General features: G+C 46.9%; 1 protein-coding gene across 1 annotated transcript in view; it reads right to left on the bottom strand.

Moving 5' to 3' along the window:
• grip1 (glutamate receptor interacting protein 1) overlaps positions 1–16,051 on the bottom strand; it is a 199,734-nt gene extending 183,683 nt beyond the window's left edge. The window contains exon 1 of the mRNA XM_080835056.1: positions 15,786–16,051. Coding sequence (XP_080691182.1) covers positions 15,786–15,918 — 133 coding nt within the window. The 5' untranslated portion in view covers positions 15,919–16,051. The remainder of the gene's footprint in view (positions 1–15,785) is intronic.
• Between the last annotated feature and the right edge of the window lie 5,907 nt (positions 16,052–21,958).

Here is a 21,958-nt window from a genome sequence, read left to right as displayed (position 1 = left end):
TCACAGAGGAGTGACTGGCTGCAGGTAATTAGCAGCCTCCTCACAGAGGAAGAGAAAGAGGGCAGAACAGGTGAGTTGAGAAGGTGTTTGTTTGGGTGTGTGTGTGTGTGTGTGTGTGTGTGTGTGTGTGTGTGTGTGTGTGTGTGTGTGTGTGTGTGTGTGTGTACAAGTAATTCAAGTGTGTTTGTGTGTACGTGTGTGTCAGACTGAATCAGCCTACACACCTAAAAAGGACAGAGATATGTTGAAGTTTGTATATGAAGAGCAACATCGTTCTACCAGCTCTGTGTGTGGGTTTGCAGAGAGAGAGAGAGAGAGAGAGGAGAAAGAGATGACACCAAATACATGAAAAAATAAACAGACAAAGACACAGAAAAAGGAGGGAAGAAAGAAAGAGATGGAGTCTTGACAAAGAACCCTTCCCTCCAGTCTCATTAAAAACAGCCTCAGGTCAGAGACTCATTGTCATCTGCATTTTAAAGCCCTCCCGCAGTCCAGTCCCTCATCCCCCCATCTTTCCATCCTCCTCCTCTACGACGGGTCCATGCCTCTGCTCCGTGGCGTCCCTCACCCACACCTCTCTTTCACTCCATCCCTCCGTCTCTCTCATCTTCCTCCGTCTTTCATGATCTAATTCCCACTTTACCCATCTCATTTCCTCTTTTTCTCCTTTGCCATCTCCCACCCCGTCTGTTCCTCCTCTCTCTCTCTCTCTCTCTCTCTCTCTCTCTCTCTCTCTCTCTCTCTCTCTCTCTCTCTCTCTCTCTCTCTCTCTCTCTCTCTCTCTCTCTCTCTCTCTCTCTCTCTCTCCTCTCTTCTCTCTCTCTCTCTCTCTCTCTCTCTCTCTCTCTCTCTCTCTTTCTTTCTCTCTCTCTCCCTCCCTCCCTCCCTCCCTCCCTCCCCCTCTAATGTACGTCTCAGGTCTGGGCAGAGTGCACATCACAGCCCTGCAAACCCATAAACCCTGTACATGTGTGTGTGTGTGTGTTTGTGTGTGTGTGAATTAGATGACACACAGCAAGCTCTTTACTGCAAACAGGTTTGTACAAGGTTTGTATTGGGTAGGCTGGAGTTTGTGTGCAGAGTACATTAAGTTCTCTGAAACAATAGTGAGTGGGTGGCATATTCATGGGTCTTAGCAACTGTGTATGAGAGTTTTCGTGTGTGTGGAATGGGGGTGTGATTCTCTAATGCAACAATGTTAATGTACATGGATGTAAATATGAGTGTGTGTAAAGTCTGGGCAACATAGACCACAAATCATATCTTGGTATTTCTAGGCTGAATGGCAATACAGTGAAGATACAGGAGTGGGCTAAAAGTCAGAGCACACACTTTTATTGAAACAGACTGAGATCAAAATAAAATGCAAGGACAAGGTTTCCTTCCCTCTTGGAGAAAATACAGCTGCATAACATGTGAATGAAAAAATGATATAAAAATAGTATTAAATAAAAATAGGCCTATCTATGAGAATCAATCTTTCAGGTGTTTTCAATAACGATAACAAACTAGCAGAGTAAAATTACGTGGAGAATGTGAGAGAGGAGAGATGCAAACACAGACCTGGCTTCACAGAAGAAATGGATTTCGTAACGCAACATGAAACTATATTGATATCAACGGTATCGTCTCATCCTATATCTCATTTGAAAATATATCGATATTCCTTCAAAAGTTGATATACCACCCATTCCTAGTGTGTGTGTGTGTGTGTGTGTGTGTGTGTGTGTGTGTGTGTGTGTGTGTGTGTGTGTGTGTGCGCGCATTAAATACTTCACATATATACATCTTTGACTGTGTGTGTGCATATGTGGGTGAGTGAGTGTGTGCATATGCAATACTGCATAGATATGTGTGTGTGTGAGTGAGTGAGTGAGTGTGCGTGTGTGTGTGTGTGTATCATCATCTGTCTGTTCCATCCCAATCATTTCAGGGTGTGTCGCAGCACTGCGCACTAAACCTGGATGGGAGTGCTCAGGCTCTCTACCCGCTGTTCTGAGATCAGTTAATTAGAGCGCAGCAGATGTTTAAGGCTCCATTAGCTGAACTGAGCCCCTCTGCACTGCTGCCTAACTGAGTTCTCCCGGCGTCTCCAGACACACACTGGGCACAGCGCCACTTCATCTCCCACCCCCCCTCACTTCAGGTAAATATATTTAGTGACAGCCTGCTATCACTTGCGCATACGAGTGGTATTGATTTCCCCATAACAAGGAAATGGCGCATATCGCCCCCGGGATTGAACGGCGATCGGACGGGAAATAAAACAAAAGGAAATAGCTCCCTACAGCCTCCATGACTGTCACTGCAGAAACCATAAAGCAGAGGAGATGTAGATATCGTCATGTCCTAATGCTTGTTGCAGCATGGTTGAACACCTTCACAAGAGCTGTGCGGTTAGATTGTTTCCTTCCCTTTAATCCATCTGCTGGGGCAGGCCTGACGTCTGTTACGTCCTGATTCTTTCGGTGGGGGGCTTAAACTAATCTGTCACACACCCGGAGCGTCCACCACACCCGGCAGTCAGGCCAAAAAAGGGCAGAAGCTGGTTCTCCCCATGGGACGCAGGGGGCATTATCTGATCTCTGTTTGCCATCGCAGAAGAATCCCAGCCCTATGCATCAGTGTGTGTGTGTATGTGTGTGTGTGTGTGTGTGAGCATTTTGGAAGAACAGTCAATGCCAAAACCGCTTCTGCGCACTCACCCCCCCACACACACACACACACCCACACACACCCCCGCCCTCCCCCCCCCTCCCACACACACACACACACACACTCCCTGTTCCCACACTCACTCACGAAATTGCATGACATGGCATTAGTCTTTTGCAGTAGGTTTCACACCGCAGGCATCCACCTTCCCAAAGCACAGATATGAACAGCAGCAGGGCACTGCCTGAGTGCCTGACTGAAGACAGTAGATGGAGGAATGAACAGTCTCATTTTTTCCCAGCCGCCAGCTAAAAGCTTCTGCCACCAACTGGGTGGAGGCCATGAAAATAGAGATGAAATGAAAACTCTGAATTTTCAACTGAGCCAGGTCTCCTCTCCCCTCCCCAAACCATGAGAGGAGGGAGCGAGAGAAAGACCGAGAGGCAGAGTAAAGCCGCAGAGAGAGGAGAGAGAAAGAGAGAGATGGAAAGGAAGAAAGAGAGGAGGAAATAAGGGAGAAAGATTAGGGAGAGACGAGAGATGCACAGGGGGCGAAGGCAGTGCGCTGATAGAATCAGTTCTGATGGATGGTTCAGATAGTGCATTCTGAGAGATGGGGTGTGTGTGTGTGTGTGTGTGTGTGTGTGTGTGTGTGTGTGTGTGTGCGTGTGTGCCTGTATGTGTGTGTGCGTGTGTGCGCGTGTGCGTGCGTGTGCGTGCGTGTGTGTATGTGTGTGTGTGTGAGTGTGTGTGTAAGAGAGAGAGCGAGAGAGAAAGAGACGTGAGGCGATGTGGATGGAAGTATGGGACAAACTGAATGAGAGGGCGAGCCAGGAAATGAGAAAAAGAGTGAAGAGAAAGATCCATGAGACACTGCAAAAGATTCTGGGTGGGCAGCTGAGGGAGGTTGTTTTGCAGACCCCCCCCCCCCCCCCACACACACACACACACACACTCTCTCTCTCTCTCTCTAAAAGACACTTTAAGTGCTCAGAGGCGTCCGACGTGCCTCTCCGCATTAATCCACAGGCCCACCTCAGTTGAAGCCACGCTGGTTTAAAGAGCAGCTACTGTGGCATAGTTTCCTGTTGCTGCTGCGCCTTCAGACCAGGGCCTTCCAGCAGACCAACAGTGGCCAGGCCAGGAAAATAATCCAGCTGAACTAATGATTATTGCTGAGTGCAGTGGGTCTTACACCACAAAAGGATGGAAAGGAAGAAAGAGAGGAGGAAATAAGGGAGAAAGATTAGGGAGAGACGAGAGATGCACAGGGGGCGAAGGCAGTGCGCTGATAGAATCAGTTCTGATGGATGGTTCAGATAGGGCCTTCCAGCAGACCAACAGTGGCCAGGCCAGGAAAATAATCCAGCTGAACTAATGATTATTGCTGAGTGCAGTGGGTCTTACACCACAAAAGGGATAAATATATATTTTGTGTGTGTGTGTGTGTGTGTGTGTGTATGTGTGTGTGTGTGTGTGTGTGTGTGTGTGTGTGTGTGTGTATGTTTCTATGTGGGTACAGTACGATGAGAAGGTGATGACTGACTGACACCCGTCCGTCTGGAATCTTAATTGAAGTGTTCATAGAGAGCGAAAGGCTCCGTTCGATCCGCACAGTAACACACTAGAGCCCACTGCAGTGACCCCGTAGAATGAGACCATCCGCCCCCTCCAGGCAAACCCTCCAGATGAAAGAATTCAGGGTGCACACACACACACACACACACACACACACACACACACACACACACACACACACACACAGCATAAGCCTCCTGCGGAATCGATTTTCAGGTTCATTAGGAGCTCAGACACAGAGGCTGGCACACAGTTAGGTTCTGCCCTCTTTGGGTGCGGTGGCCTGTGGATGAAGGCGGCTAGGTTGACTTACGTTCAGTTTGTTTGGTTCCAAGGAGCGGCCGAGGAAGTTTCTCTGCTCTGAAATAAACCACGCAGGCAGGCTGCAATAACGCTCAGGGTTCCTCATGGTCAGTGTGTTGGATGCATCTGCCAGTCTGATGCTTGTACGGTTCTCTGCCACTCCAGTGGATAGGGTCGCTGCATCTGCTAGTCCGATGCTTGGGCTGTTCTCCGCCGGTCCAATGCTTTTGGTCAGAGTGTTGGCTGTATCTGCTTGTTCGATGCTTATGCTAGCCTATGAGCTACGCTTCCTGGTCAAGTGCTTCTGATGACGTGCGAGTTGGATCAAATGGTTGTGCTAGGGATTGGGCCATATCGGCGGTCCAATGCTTGTAAGGGGATGGGGGATAAATCGAGCACCCCCCTGTTTGTATTCATTGCGTGCATGTGTGTGTTGGAGTGTATGTAGCGTATGTGTAGGGCAGAACAGGAAGGAATAAGAGTGTGGGGGAGCTGTGTAAGTGTGTGAGTTTGTGTAAGTGTGTGTGTGTGTGTGTGTGTGTTAGTGTGTGTATTTGTGTACATGACGGGGATTGTGTTGGAGGCAGATGAGGGAGGAATAAGATGCTCCATGTCATTACTCTGACTCACGAACACAAACATGAACATTCGCGGACCGGCGCTGAGGCACTCCTCATGTCACAGCTCTTTATATTTATGCCTGAGCTCGCGCCGTAGAGAACACAAAGACACAAAGAGACTTCTAAAGATGCAACAAAGAGAAAGAAAGAGTGGAAGAGGAACTCTCCTGGGAGGAAAGATAAAAGACTGGTGTGCGCGTGAAGGGTAGTCCCCAAATGGTAGACGAAGTCACATCTAATACAACCCATCTGAGACGACCCATCCTCTAATTCACACGGAGAGGAAATCTACAAGGGCACTTGCAAAATACATCGTGCTTGTGTGCTGAAGAGGCTTAAGCAATTCCTTTCGCTTACAAAAAGAGTGACAGAAAAAGCAACAACTGGTAATTGCGAACAAAAGCAGTCGACTTCAACAGCCAGACAGAACGAACAGCAGTGTGTAAGCCACACACAGCAGTCCCCCCTGTACAACGAGACAGGCTTGGGTTCATCACTCTAACTAGATTAGGAATCTGATGCGGCATACGATGGGTAGGGCGGTTGAGGGGGGTTGTGTGGGGGTGGGGGATGGGAGATGGTGGTGTGGTGGGGGTCGCCTGTTGTCGAGTACACCCCCCCCCACCCCCCCAACCCACTAGTTCCCTGGAATGTGTCGGCGGGAACAGAAAGATGCTGGCAGGCTTCTGCCGATGCTCTGCCATTGCTGATTAACGTGCGATGCTTCCTCTATTGCCGCGGCGCCAGCCAATCAGCATTCATCAGTGGCTTTTGATGATGGAGCTGTGTGGCGCGCACGGGAAGAGAGAAGCAGGTTTTTTTTTTTCTTCACGTTTTTTCCATCCCTTTCATCCCGTCTTCACCTCGAGCACTGAGGAAGAGGATGAGGAGATGGCAGACAGGAAATGGAAGAAACATATGTGCGTGGGCAGACATGTATGAAACACACACTCACACTGAAGTACACACGTACACACACACACACACACACACCAATAAGTGGATGCATCACACACACACACACACGAACATATGCAACACATACACATATTCACACCAAAGCACATGGATAACACACACACACACACACACACACACACACACACACACGCACACACCTACAGAAAGACACACACACACACACACATACGCAGCACTGATGAGAGCCTCAGCCAGTGCAATGCTATATCCAATCTAGGAGTTCAGTGGTGTGTTAAGTGCACACGTGAAGCCGGAGATCGATGTGTTTGCTGGCTGCTACAGAGAAGGGTCCCCTGCACTAGTACACTGGCTAGCCCACACACACACACACGTACTTACTTTTAAACACATACACAAACATTTGTGTTGTGGACCCCCTCGAAAACGAGATGTTACATCTCAAGGGGTTATTCCCAATAAAGAAAATTTCCAACAAAGACACTTACCTCATACATACTTAAACGTATACACATTCATAGACAATCACACTCTCTCATACACCGTACAGCATACTAGTGATAAGTAACGGATTTCAGTGTGAGTGGGCGAATGTTAATGGACTACACTTTCAGCACTACGCTTATATGTAGGCTATGTATGAATATAATCATTAATGTATAGTATACTACTGCGGAGAAGCTTTTTGATCATATCTTTTTCATAAGGGAAGTGAACTAGTCAACTTGTCGTCTGTAAATTCATTACAAAAAAGGTAAAGGTGTGTGTCATGCCTTTTCACTTTAAAGCAGCGCTTGTACAGTGGAGCGGCTGTTTAAAGGGGCTCGCTTTTTTCGTCCGGCGTGTGAAACATCTCCTTATTCCACTTTCAGCCCACACTTTGGTCAATACGCTCAAGTGTTGCTGCAGCTGCTGCCATCTCTTCAAGTCGAGTGTCTGAACAAAAGGAAAAGGTGGTCCGCTCTCTCTGCCGTGGCTCTCGGCTCATATTACAAACTCTGTTAGGGGTGTTTCCCGCAACGCCACACACACCACTAGAGGAACATCACTACAGTCACACACACACACACACACCACTAGCACAACATCAGCACAGTCACACACACACACCACTAGAGGAACATCACTACAGTCACACACACACACACACACCACTAGCACAACATCAGCACAGTCACACACACACCACTAGCACAACATCACCACAGTCACACACACACACACAACTAGCACAACATCAGCACAGTCACACACACACAACTAGCGCAACAGCACTACAGTCACACACACACAACTAGCGCAACATCACTACAGTCACACAAATAGGTCAAGTCATATCAAATCTGCATAATGAAAGGATAGATTCTTTTCTAAATGCTGGTATCGTACCATTTCCAAAACTCCAGTTTGGTGGTACTTTCTCAGTGTTGGTATACCGTGCAACACTAGTGTGCACTTTGCCCCCAGATGGTTTATTTGGCAATTGGGAGTATGCCAAATTGATGAGCAATGAGATTAGCCTAGTAAAGGGAATTGCAGCTTCTGACTGCTACTGCTGCAGCTGCTACTGCTGTTGTTGTTGTTGTTTGCAACTAAAGCCTTTTGCTGCATCTCTTGTTCAGTTTGGCTGGTCATGTCGTTCTCGATACTTGTTGTTGGGATTTGGTGCATTATTACTAACAGGGATTAAACGCTGGGGTGAGTAATTAAACAGGCGCTCTTTAGGACAGCCTCATCAGGACTTAGCCAATTACAGCAGCCTTTCCAGATCATGTGCATGCTACTGAAGGCTAATCTGTGGTAATGCGTTTGTGGCTTAAAATCAGCAGACGCTATAAAACAAATGGATGACATTGGGGGGAGGAGTGGGGGTGGGCTGGGTGCTGGTGATGTGCAATCACTGTACGTGGTGGACGGCAGACATAAATTGTGCAAGTGTTTGTTTTTCATTTCAGCGTCACACCCCGGGGCATTAAGCCAACAGACACACACTCATCCACCCCTCCCCCACACGCAAATGCACTCATACCGAACACCCTACAATCCCCACCCGTTCCTCCAGCTACAAGGCGGAAAGAACGGCTGTCTGTTAGCATTAGCACTGACGCTAGCCCAGCCCTCCGGAGGGTTTGACTGCAGCTAGCAAGCAACAGAAGCACAGGGGCTTAATTATCACCTACCCTCTGCTCTTGCTCGTTAAAATGGCACAACACACACATACACACCTCTAGCACACACATATACACACCCCTGTCACACACACACATACACACCCCTGACACACACACATACACATCCCTGAAACACACACACACCCCTGACACACACACATTCACACCCCTGACAAACACACATTCACACCTTTGACACACACACACACACACACAATCAGGTGTAGACACACACACACACACACCTCCCTTTCTCTCTCTCCCCATCTCTCTCTGACACACACACACACACAAACCCTCACACACACACACACACACAAACCCTCTCACACACACACACACACACACTCCCCTGACATCGGAGACCTTGACAGCTGCAGGTGTGAGACAGCCGCGCCCCATAAAAATGTATTTGAGGAAATGATGGCTGCCCCTCACTGATGGCCATTTGCAAATGAGCAGTCGTAAAGTAGTGCCAACACCGGGAGGTGACTTTCCCCTCGTTTGTTCATTTATCCATTCAGTAGGAAAGCTATTGTTTGGGGAAGAGCGCATTGTTTTCTATTGTTTCTGTTCACAGTGGTGACGTAGTTCTTATTCAATGACATAGTCTTTTTGGGTTTCATTAATCCACATGCAGGTTCAATGAAAGGCTTTGTAAAAGTAAAATGATCTTTCCTTCTCTCTCTCTCTCTCTCTCTCTCTCTCAAACCAGAGACCAGAGCCCAGTCTTTCTTGAGCACCCAGGTTGAAATCTGTAACCCTTTCTTTTCATCTGCTGCTCTGCCCTTCTTGGGGAAAGGACGGCTGTTGACACCTCCGGCACAACCACATAGTGTGTCTTTCAAGCACTTGACGACATCTCTCTCTCCATCTCTACAAGGGAAAGAAAAACTTTCTTTTCTTAAAAAAAAGCACAACACAAGCCTGCAATTTCTTGAGACCTACTTCATTGCTATTCACATCAAGCTCTGAGTGTATTGTAAATGGGACTGGCTAGGCTCAACTGGGAGCGTTCGTCCCTGATGAATCACAGGCATTGATTAATCGCATTAATACATCATAGTCAAGATAAAATAAATCATACTCATAGCCTTAAGAGCCGTGGGCATAGCTCCTATTCAGCCTATTTCTTCTCTTAGATTTCACTCAACTCAGATGGAGCCCTAAGCAGTCCCCTATCCCTGTGATGACATTGTTTAGTGTTCTCTTTATGCAGACAGTTGGCTTACTAGATGAAGGACATGAAGCACTGTTTGTGGCAGTCATCTCAGTTGAAGGGGTCCTCTGTGCCTTGCTTGTTGAAACGAGGCACAGAGAAAGAGAGAGAGAGAGAGAGAGAGAGAGAGAGAGAGAGAGAATGAAGGATGAAAGGAGGAAGGATGAGGAAGAGAGAGACAGGGGAGGGAGAACATCAGAGAACCCTGTTTAGAGCTCTGTGCTCTGTTCTGCTGTGTTCTGCACTTGGTGTTTTCCTGCCAAGACAAGAAGCTGCTGTCATCTAAGAGCGAATGAGCAGACGGGGTTTTAAACGTCTCGACTCTCCACTCTGATCTCTTCTCTTTTTCCTCACGTCCTCTGTTTCTCCGACACTCTTAAGGGCCTCCTCCAAGTCCTCATCCATTAATCTAGACCTTCATCTCGAGACGGTCACCACTTCTGTGTCCGTCTTCCCCACGCCAGTTTATTCTCAGCTAGTCTGGATGGAAATGCCGTTTTCAATGAGTGAAAAATGGCAAGGCCAACTCTATTCTTCTGGACTGCATGCCAGTTCACTGCAGCATTGGGAAAATAAACCCTATGATTACTATTTATAAACTACTATATGGGCCTATGATTTTTTTATATAAACTACTACATGGCTCGATGATTACTATATATAAACTACTACATGTTCCTATGGTTACTATAAATAAACTACTACATGGTCCTATGGTTACTATATATAAACTCTCACTTTAAGATTTACTCTTAAATCTATGCAGTAACCTGTGAAAGGATCCAGTCCATTGAGCGGGGATGTTTTACCTAAGGGAGCGGGGATGTTTTACCTTAGGGAGCGGGGATGTTTTTCCTAAGGAAGCGGGGATGTTTTAGTGCTCTTTACTAACGCACTCACTCAGAGGGGGGCGCAGTGACAGGGACTCAGGTCACCACCACCACCACCACGTTCCTCTTCATGGGGAATCTCTTTATAAATAGACTTCAAACAGAACCCCATCAGGGAAAGGGGAGAGGAGGAGGAGGAGGAGGAGGAGGAGCGAGAAGGAAGAGGAGGAGGAGGAGAGGGAGAGGAGGAGGCAGAGAAACAGGCCCTTGGCACAGGCAGGGACCTCCCTGTAGTTGCGCTTGTAGGAAGACCAATAAAAGCAATTAAAGCTGCTGTAAGCCATGACAGCGCTGTTTGCTCGCTGAACTTCTGCCAGACTATCTATGAGCATGCCCCCACACGCCCCCACCCATCCACCCTCCAATCGAATGTCCTGGCAGGCATGACTGTCTATTTGGAGGTTATCTGATTAGTTAAAACAGACTTCTGGTATTCATATCCCAGAAGAGTCATTTAACGATAGCTTCAGAATGCTAACATAAGTAGCATAAGTATCCTAAAGACATATCTCTTTCAGCAGCTTCATTTGGGTTTAAGGGAAAACAGATTATAAAAGACAAACAACACCCATACATCACCAGAAGGACTAGATATCTTATCATCCAAAAGGAACAATTACTGAAAAGCCAGTGTCATTATCACAGTAAAAAAGGTTCCAGGCAGTTCCTTGCTTTTTATTAAAATGGTTCTCTAAAGGGGTCTAAAGGACTCTCGCCTGCACCTTCTTATTTCCAGGATGGGAATGGAGAGTGCCCCAGGAGTAAAACCCAAAACAAACGCAGGGCATCACGTGGTTGGGAAGGTAACGGCAGGCTAAAAACAGCAGGGCGGCGCTGGCTATATTTGTCCATCAGTGAGAATGAGGAGAGAGGAGAAGCTTTTGCACAGTGACAGTGAGCTATAAGAGACTGCTTCACTGCAATCACAGAAACACCAGCTCAGCGGAGGAGAGGAGTGACCACACACACACATACACACACACACACACACACACACACACTGAGAGAGAAATGGACGCAGTGATGCTGATGGGGCGGGAATAAATGGACGTTTGTGGTGTGTGTGTGTGTGTGTGTGTGTGTGTGTGTGTGTGTGAGAGAGATTGCCTGGACTCACCCCTCCTGCGGGAGGAAAAATGAATGTGTGTGTACCCTGTGCTGGATCTCTCTATCGGATCCTGCTCTCCCGTTCATACTGTTACATTCATCATCAGGACGAACACACACACACACACACACACACACACACACACACACACACTTTCTCATACGTCTAGTGGCACGAAAATACACACACTCAGTGAATTCTCATGCAAAACACACATACCACATATACACACATCCTCTAACACACACAAAGCTAACTCAGCACTGTTACGAACACAGCAGAATACTCTTTCACCTTCAGAGAAACACACCTACAGGTATGATGCACCTGCTCTCTCACACACACACACTCCCCCATTACGCCAGCCTTCACACACACACACACACACACACACATCTAAAAAGTGGGCAGGCCATTCAGCCCAGGCACAAACAGATGCCTTCCATGAGAGAGCAAATGATAATGTTCCACACACACTCCGCATGAGTGTGAAACTGATAAATGGACACATTCGGACCAACTCAGAGGCCACTGAATTAAACATGAGCTCTTCAGAGAGGATGTGGGGGAGACGAGGGAGAGAGAGAGCGAGGGAGGGAGGAAGAGAAAGAGACGGAAGAGTGTACATGTGTGTGAGGTGTGTATGTGGGGGAGAGTGAGGAGGGGGCAAAGCCAGGGGCGTTGACATACAAGTTAATTAGCAACCCGCTGATTTCACTCACACACACAGACACACACACACACACGTACACATACAGATTCGCATACATCCTCATCCACACACAGAGTCGCCCCACACCCCTCAGATTGCCACGGCAACAGCAGCCACAGCACTCATGCCACCCCCTGACACCCATCCGCCATGCCCCGCCCCCCCCTCAAAAATGGCCCCTTGCCAACACAAGAGCGTGCTGCTAACGAAAGGCCCAGCACAAACCAACACAACTGGTGGTTCCTGCTTAGCCTTAAAAAAGGAAAAAAATCCTTGAGATAAATAATTTCAGGAAATAATTTCACGCTGCCTCGCCGCATCACTTCCTGTGAGTCACGCCTGAGCGGGTCGGAGCCAATTAGACATTAGAGGCTGCAGAGTCGGGGGGTTGGGAGCATGAAGCGGTAGCGGGAGCTGGAGCTGGAAAAGAGGCTTTGCACTGAAGGCCTATCAAAGGCACAGGCACGAGCCGCTTTAATTACGCCGTCATTGCAGAAACAAGCTCCGCGCATCAGGACAAATCTACTCACATTATTACTGCTAATTAATACTTTGGTTTAGCAGATTTGTGTGTGAGTGTGTGAGTATGTGTGTGAGTGTGTGTGTGACAGAGAAAGAGAGAATATGGAGAGAAAAGTTAATGTAGGGATAGCGAAAGAGTGAGAGGGCGTGTATGCGTGTGGGTGAGATAGTGAGAGAGGGAGAGAGAGAGAGAGAGGGGTGAGCGAGAAAGAGAGAGAGAGAGGGCTGAGAGAGAAAGAGAGAGAGAGAGGGCTGAGAGAGAAAGAGAGAGAGAGAGAGAGAGAGAGAGAGTGGGCTCTGTAAAATGTTTGTTTCTCAACAAGCCACTTGAGCTCAGCTGCCTGGGAGAGCTGCAGCAGATTGATCGCCACACAGCTGCACCTTCAACAGGATGCTGAGGAACATCGGCCTCTATACACACACACACACACACACACACATACACACACACACACAACTCTCTCTCTCTCTCAAACACACGTGTCTAGACCAGCTCTATGATTCCCTCATATCATGACACACTTGCTTCTTAGGACACTAGTGTACAGTAGCTCTGCAGACAAACACACACACACACACACACACCCACTTTACCTAGCATTACAGACAACCTAGTGCTATCACCCCTTCAAGACAAGGTAACCTTGTACTGTTGTGAAGGTAGGCTGGTGGAGAGAGATTGGAGAGAGGGGAGAGGAAGGGGAATAAACAGAGTCACAGAGAGTGTGTGATAGAGGGAGAGGGAGAATGGATCCCAATCATACATTGCTGAGCTGTGTTCACACCTGCATTTTACACACACACACACACACACACCAAGCCCAACTCTCACCCCTCACTCCCTTCTGTTCCCGTCCAGTGGAGGAATGCTGATTACAGGGCTCCACACACTCAATTTGCTCTGTCATTAGCACAAAACACACACACACACACACACACACACACACACACACACACACACACACACACACACACACACACACACACACACACACACACACACACACACACACACACACACACACACACACACACACACACACACACACCCCTGAGGGCAGTAGAGCAGAACTGCTCTGCTCAGCATAGGCGCTTTAATCCAACATCACACCCAAAGTATACGGCAGACTGAGAGAGGGGGATAATATAAGCAATGGAAAGAGGAATGAAGCAATGGAAAGAGGAATGAGTAAAAGGGTAAGAGAAAGGGGGAATAAAAAATGGGGAGAATGGAAGAGGAAGGGAGAAGTCTGTGTGCCTGTGTGTGAGACTGTGTGTGACTGTGTGTGTGACTGTGTGTTTGTGTGTGACTGTGTGTGTGTGTGTGTGTGTGTGTGTGTGTGTGTGTGACTGTGTGTGTGTGTGTGTGACTGTGCATGTGTGTGTGTGTGTGTGTGTGTGACTGTGTGTGTGTGTGACTGTGCATGTGTGTGTGTGTGTGTGTGTGTGTGACTGTGTGTGTGTGCGTGTGTGAGTGTGTGTGTGTGCGAAACACAGAGAGACAAAGACAGAAAGACTCACAGTGAAAGAGGGTGCATGAGAGAAGAAGGGGGGATATGCAAATGTGAACTTGGGAAAGGTGATAGAAAGAAGAAAGAAAAAGAGAGGGAGAGAGAAAGAAAGGCAAGAAGGATAAATGAGAAGGGCATTGTAGAGCCCTCATATAGCTGCTACCAATAGGGTGTTTGTGACACCTGTGAAAAACTGCAAGAACACACACACACACACACACACACACAGTCTACAACCCCTCTAGCATGTACACAACAAAGGGCATAAATATCCTGTCCCTCTCGCAGGTTTTATGGCCAACACACGACATGCTGTTCAACACAGTCCCAATCAATACGAATGAACACTTTTCAACCTGGACACATACATCACAGCTCAGCAACAAGCTCAGAGCAAAACACACACACACACACACAAACACAAACACACACACAAATGAATACACCACAAACGCAGCTAGCAGCTTTTGGAGTACTGCCAGCAAGAAAAGCTTAGCAATAAATAAAATGAATGAACACGCGCTCACACAGCAAACACAAACACAAAGCCAAACAAACAAGCACATAAACTCACACACTTACATGGGCACGTGTGGGAACTGAGTGGAAGTTAGTGCTTCAACTGTGCAGTGGGCTGAAAGTATGTAGACATACACACACGTGCATCGTGAAAACATGACGCACCTGATGCGTCTTGACCACACTGTCCTGGACCTTGTGTGTGTGTGTGTGTGTGTGTGTGTGTGTGACTTTACTCCTGCAACATGACTGCACAGATGAACCACATCAACACAAAACAATGACAAAAGCCTAGTGCCTCACTATTCCCATGATCCCTCTCTCTGCCTTTTACTCTCTCTCTCTCTCTCTCTCTCTCTCTCTCTCCTTTTGTCTCTCCCTCTCTCTCTCTCTCTCCTTTTCTCTCTCCCTCTCTCTCTCTCTCTCTCTCTCTCTCTCTCTACCTTTCCTACCTCGACCCCATCTTTCTTTCTTCCAGATGAAAGGATGATGGATTACTAACCCACATGCCCCTCTCCCAGTGCTGCCCTCCCGCCCAAAGATAAGTGCATTGAGCTCCTCTCTTCCTTTCTGATATCATAGTGCCAGCTACACAGACACACACACACACACACACACACACACACACACACACACACACACACACACACCACCAATTTCTCTTTCTCTTTCTGATAAAAGCAGTGCGCTCCCTCTCCCTCTCTCTCTCTGGTTCTCTCTCTCTCTATCTTGCTCTCAGAGACAACAAAGAAAGATTCCCATGCAGCTTCCCATTCTCAATCTCACATTGTAACACTCTCTACCCCTCTCCCTTCTTCTCTCCCCCTCTCCCTTCTTCTCTCCCCCTCTCCCTTCTTCTCTCCCCCTTTACCTCCTTCTGTTTTCCACTGATGACAGTTGAGCACCATTCTCCACTTCTCCATTCTCTCTCCATTTTCCTGCCTCTCTACCTCCATGCATCCTAAAACAAAGACAACTATGCTACTCTCTCTCTCTCTCTCTCTCTCTCTCTCTCCTTCTCTCAGGCAGACTTACTGTGCATGTGTTCAGAGGCATAGTAATAGACGTCCTCGTAGCCCTCGTGGTAATCCTCCTCCGGCCGGTACTTCTTGCCCTTGCGCCTCCGTGAGCGACGGATCTGCTTGACGAAACCCAGGAAACGCTCCATCTCTACGGCAACCGCCGCGCAGATATTATCCTCTCCCCACTGTGCAAGCTCTTGCCAAGGTCCGTTACGCGAGAGTGTGCGCGCGTATGTCTGTGTGTGTGTGTGTGTGTGTGTTTGTGTGTGTGTGTGTGAGAGACGGCACAATCAGCACAGGAGCACTTGTGTGTGTGTCATAGAAAGAGAGCGAACAGCCCGTCTGACAAAGAGGAGGAGAGAAGCAAGGGAGAAGAGGCAGTGTGTGAGTGTGTGTGCGAGTGTGTGAGAGAGGGGGTGGGGGTTTGGGGGGCAGAAAGCATGAGAGGGGGAGGGAGGAAGGGAGAGAGAGAGAGAAAGAGAGCGAAAGCTCTCTCAGTCGAGAAGGAAGGCTCGAATAACAGCCAACCTGCCTGTGTGTGTGCGTGCTTGTGTGTGTGCGTGAGAGAGTGTGTGTGTACGCACTGAGAGAAATGTAAGAAGCCTAGCCAGAGCCCTGCGAACATCTACTCTCTGCAGAGAGACACACAGGCACACCACACACAGAAAGACACACAGACACACACTTATCCCTCTCTTTGCCTGGTTGAGAGGAAAGAGACAAAGTTCAAAGGAACCGGCAACCCACAGAGGAATCCCAGTGCAGGGGGGTTTACCATCAGCAGTGTGTGTATGTGTGTGTGTGTGTGTGTGAGTGTGTGTGTGTGTTTGTGTCTGGGAATTATCCATTGCCACAGCAGGTCTTGGTGTGATCTCCCATTCCAGCCGGTTGTAATTGAATTGTGAGTGTGATGATAAGCAGCACACACACACACACACACACACACACACACACACACACCTCACAAAATGACACTCCCAGGAGAAAGACAAGTGGACACCAGGATACTCTCAGAGACAGTTGGAGGTGTGTTACAGGACTCCCCCCCCCCCCCCCCACCCCCCACCCCCACACAATAACACACTAACACAAACACACACACACACACACACACACACAGACAGATGCTTTTACAATGGGTGATGGCAAATAGCACAGCGGAAAGGAGGGTCTCACCTCCTAGAACAATCTCCCACACAGGCACAGTAGAGTGACAGGCTGTGACATGTCAGCTCTCAGCACACATGAGGAATGTGTGTGATTTAAACTCAAGAGGATTTCTGTCAGCACCCTTTCCCCCCTTTAACTGATGGACAGATGAAACAGAAAGATGTGTGCCTGCACACACACACACACACACACACACACACAGAGACACACACACACACACACACACACACACAATTTAGTTTATGGTTTGACTAATATTTGAACATTAAAATAGGCTCACTTAAAATGCTGCTTTATTGAAATATTAATCACAATTTCTAATTCCAGTTGTGCAGGGACAATTTTCCAACACTACTAAGTCAAAGAACATCCAGTGGGGAGTCTTCACACTTCAACAAACACATGCAGCTGTGTGGCACTGCAGACTAGCCTTGTGCAGCATTGATACATGCTGCAGCGTTTGTGCATTATCAGCTAGCAAGCAAGCATGGTGTGATTCACTACATGGAATAATACCCTGTGTGTGTGTGTGTGTGTGTGTGTGTGTGTGTGTGTGCCAACAGGCATGTGTGTTTTTGCTTAGTTGGACTTCTTTGATTAAGAGAGGGGGTGGCAGTAGGCCGGACAACAAACACAAACAACAGATGCTTTCCTTTGTGTCGTTTATCAAGGTGGAGACAGTGAGAATCATTTTAAAGGCAGTCTCTGTGTGTGTGTGTGTGTGTGTGTCTGTGTGTGTGTGTGTGTGTGTGTGTGTGTATGTGTGTGTGTGTGTGCCAGGCAGCGGTTTCTCCCGCAAGCCCATTCAGAGTGTTTTATTTCTTCAGCTGTCACTCACAGCAAGGGGGGGGAGAAAGGGGTGCACTGTAAGAACGGTTCCCTCGAGAGCCGTGATTTCCCTACTAGTATCTGACAACCATCGGAAGCGGCTAAAGCAAACAGAGAATGCTAAATTTGGTTGGGTGCTGGGGTTTGGATAAGAGGAAAAGTAAACAAAAATTCACAACAGACCCCTTTTGTGTGTGTGTATGTGTGTGTGTGTGTGTGTGTGTGTGTGTGTGTGTGTGTGTGTGTGTGTGTGTGTGTTGTATGTCTTTGTGTATCTGTGCCCTGTGTGTGTGTGTGCGTGTATGTGTGTGTGTCTGTGCCCTTTCTGTTTGTGTGTATATGTGTGTGTTTTTCTTAGGGGTAAGGACACACTCACGCACAGAGAGATTTGGGAAGTGCAATTTCCATTACCATTTGCCACTCTATCTTGGACCTGAGAGAGAATACAGATGGAAAATGATCCAGATCTCTCTCTCTCTCTCGCTCTCTCTCTCAGTGTGTGTGTGTGTGTGTGTGTGTGTGTGTGTGTGTGTGTGTGTGTGTGTTTGAGAGAGAGTGAGAGAGTGTGTGTTTTTATGTATTTTTGTTTTCAACTGGAGGTTTGCTTAGACAGAGGTTGGGATCAAAGGTGCATTGGATGAAAGAGGGAGACCAGATTGTAGAGCTTCAAATGCCAGGATTACTATGTGTGTGTGTGTGTGTGTGTGTGTGTGTATTTGAACAACTCTAGATAATAAATTAGATTAGATTTGACGAACAAAAGCATGTTCCTACATATTTGAGAGACATAATGTGTGTGAGTGTGTGTGTGTGTGTGTGTGTGTGTGTGTGTGTGTGTGTACTTGAACCACTCTAGATAATAAACTAGGTTTGAATGAAAGAGACTATGTACCATGAAAGAAATCCACTGCCTTTTTTCCAGCTGAATCACTGTTTTGCGGCGTGGGTTTATGCAAGTGTGGATTCAGGGTTCTGCAGCTTAAAACCTCTTTTCCGTCTGTCAATACTACCCACCTTAAGGCTGCTGCACTACCACCAGACACATACTACCCTCTTGAAGGATGCTACCCTACTACCAGACGCTATCTACGCTCCTTAAGGATGCTACCCTACTACCAGACACATACTACCCTCCTTAAGGATGCTGCACTACTTCCAGACGCTATCTACGCTTTACTTGCACTCACAATCATGAGACTGACCTCACAATATCATAAACATGTCATGACAGATGTTGTCTATGTTGTTATGACAGTCAATATGTGGTGATGCAATAGCAATGTAATGGTCTATATAACGGTGCAGTCTTCAGAGCCAACCGCAACACAATACCATGCTGATGTGAACTGTTCCAACACCTCCCTCAGCAGATGTATAATATGGAGTCCCACCTGTGACTGCCTTCCCTTCTTCCAGTCATTTCTACTCCATGTTGGGCCATCCAAATACAAATGCATATCAATCAATTTCCAGGTAGAAGCTAAAGCACACACTGCCTAGGCTGCAGTGCTGCTGTCTTTGTGCACACATACACACACACACACACACACACACACACACACACGTAGCGTAGCATCTCGGTCGGACCACTGGGTTATCCTTTAGCTAACAAAATGATCAACATAGAAGAGAAAGCTAGAGCACAACCAATAAGGTCCTGATAATGATCAAAACTGTAAAGGATGAAGATGACGGAATCTACAGCAGAACGATGGATGAACTGTAGATGAAAGATTACGACAACGGAGTTAACATGAAGTCAGGGACTGATATCTGTGAGCCACTCCCGCACACACAAAAGAAAATGACACGTGCAAGCATATTGTTCTATTTGTTCTATATCCATTTTGTAAACAGGTCTAAGAGCACTTAAGAGAGATAAGGTTGCGGTTGACTGTGCCTTCCACTCCAAAGCCCCCTGCGGAGCGCTACTTATAGGGGAAGGAGACATCAGGATACAAGCATCTGGCTGTTGGTCTGAGTTTACCTCAGTGTGCGTTCGTGTTCATCATGCGCCATTGTTCTCCACATGAATAGCACGCATTCATTTTGAACCAAAAAAAGATTTTATGTCTTCACCCCTTGAGCAATTTAAATTGGGGGAAATCTGTCTGGACATGTATGAGTATGACAGTTTACAGAAAGACCCTGAGTCTGAGCAGGGCCAGCCCTATTCCAGAGTGTGTGCGAGTAAAGGTTGTTGTGACCTGTGACACTGGCATTAGGCACTGTGATTAGCAGGCCTCTATAAGCAGCCCAATGGAATCAGGGGGAAATATCAGTCTTCCAAATTCAGTTTGAACATGACCCTCATCTCTAGATCACACTCTCTCAGTCAAGCGCCTCAGACACACACTCTCACACACACACACGCTCACACCACATCCAGACATACACACACACAAAACAGCCAGACATAGACACACACACACACACACACACACACACACACACACACACACACACACACACACACACACACACACACACACACACACACACACACACACACACACACACACACTTCTTAAGACGAGTGCACAGGCATAATGAGAGAATGAAATGAGGAGCTGAGAGGGAGTGTGGAGCTGAGGAGAATGGTGGAATTGAGGTCATGCTGTCACACACACACACACACACACACACACACACACACTACAAACAGTGGCAGGCACACTCACACACACACCTCGTCTATGAACTGGCAGACACACAATCAAACACAAAAAAATATTCTTATCAGTAGCAGCAATACACCATACCAGTGGTGGACGAGGTTAACCAATTGTGTACTTGAGTAAAAGTACAGTTACATTGCATTGAATATTACTCAAGTAAAAGTAAAAGTATTCACCATTTTTTTTTTTACTTGAGTAGAAGTACAAAAGTATCTGCCTTCAAAAATACTTAAGTATTAAAAGTATCTTTTTTTTTAACTGTCACATCAAAACCCCTACTTGAACAGGTGAACAATGCTTTACATTTGCCTAATCAAACCCAAAATACTCAAAACTATATTATCTTTAAGTAAGACCAAGTGGTTTTGAAGCAACAACACAAAAAGCATTCCTTCAAGTTTCATTATTTTATTTTCCATGAATTTCACTTGTCATAAACAGAGTAGTCAATAGCATTCATTCATGACCTTAAAATCAGAGATTCAAAAGTAAAATGGAAATACCAATCACATTCACAACTGTTTAAACTCTAGAGCCAAGTTAGCTTGAGAACTCGAGAACTAGCAGCCCAACCAACAAACTGAACTCATAATATTAAACTTTTTTTAAACTAATATTAAACTTGGCCGAATAATGTCGCTTCGCTCATATGTGCTTGCCTTCTCCCTCATAGGAATGAATTGCGAAGTTCACTTCGCTTGGCCATGAATTCGACTGTGTCCCCGGCGTTAACGTTTGGTGAGGGAGGCTGTATTAAACTGGCACTTAGCATCTCAACAGATAATTTGGGTGCTAGCATATTGCTTTGGATAAAAGCACCTGTTAATGTAATGTATTTCAATGTAACAAAATCAACCGGGGCATATTTATAACCACTCTGTTAGTAGTAGTCATGTAATGGCGAATTTACCTCGATGTGCTTTTTTAAATTTGATGGCGAGTTCCAGAATGCCGACAGCGTAGTGTTCTTAATGCAGAGGCGACACTTGAAGTAATAGGACTCTTTTTTTCTTTTCGATGAATTCAAACAATTCGGCTAAATAAGGCCAGGGGTGTTGGGCACCAACTTCTGTTTCATCCGATGATGCTGCAGTCAGCTCCTCAGCCATTTACCTGACAAATAACATTAATAATCTCTAGGAGTAAGAACTCTCAATGACCACAAGCACGTACACCACCTTGTGCTTCCAGCTCCAGCGTGACTTTGCAATTCATTAATCATGGCGACACCCGCCCGCCATCCGCCTGTTTTTTTTAGGTATAGGCGCTGCTGACGCGAGGCTAGAAAGTTCTTGCCTGTTCTTGAAAGGAGACTGATCCAATGCTGCAAAGATATTTAAAGGATAAAGCCCCTAGTATGAAAGCCTATTGGCTATGTTGTAGCCTATCCCCAGAATATTATCAGTGAAGTGACGTCTGTCTCCGATCGATGCACAGGGAGAAACTTTAAAATAGCCAAGCACATCGGCAAAACTGACCTTACCATAGGCTAGTAGGCCTACACTTTTTT

The sequence above is a fragment of the Sprattus sprattus genome (genome assembly GCF_963457725.1).
Source record: "Sprattus sprattus genome assembly, chromosome: 3".
In the NCBI taxonomy this organism is placed as follows: Eukaryota; Metazoa; Chordata; class Actinopteri; order Clupeiformes; family Clupeidae; genus Sprattus; species Sprattus sprattus.
This window is presented reverse-complemented; position numbering and strand designations above follow the sequence as displayed.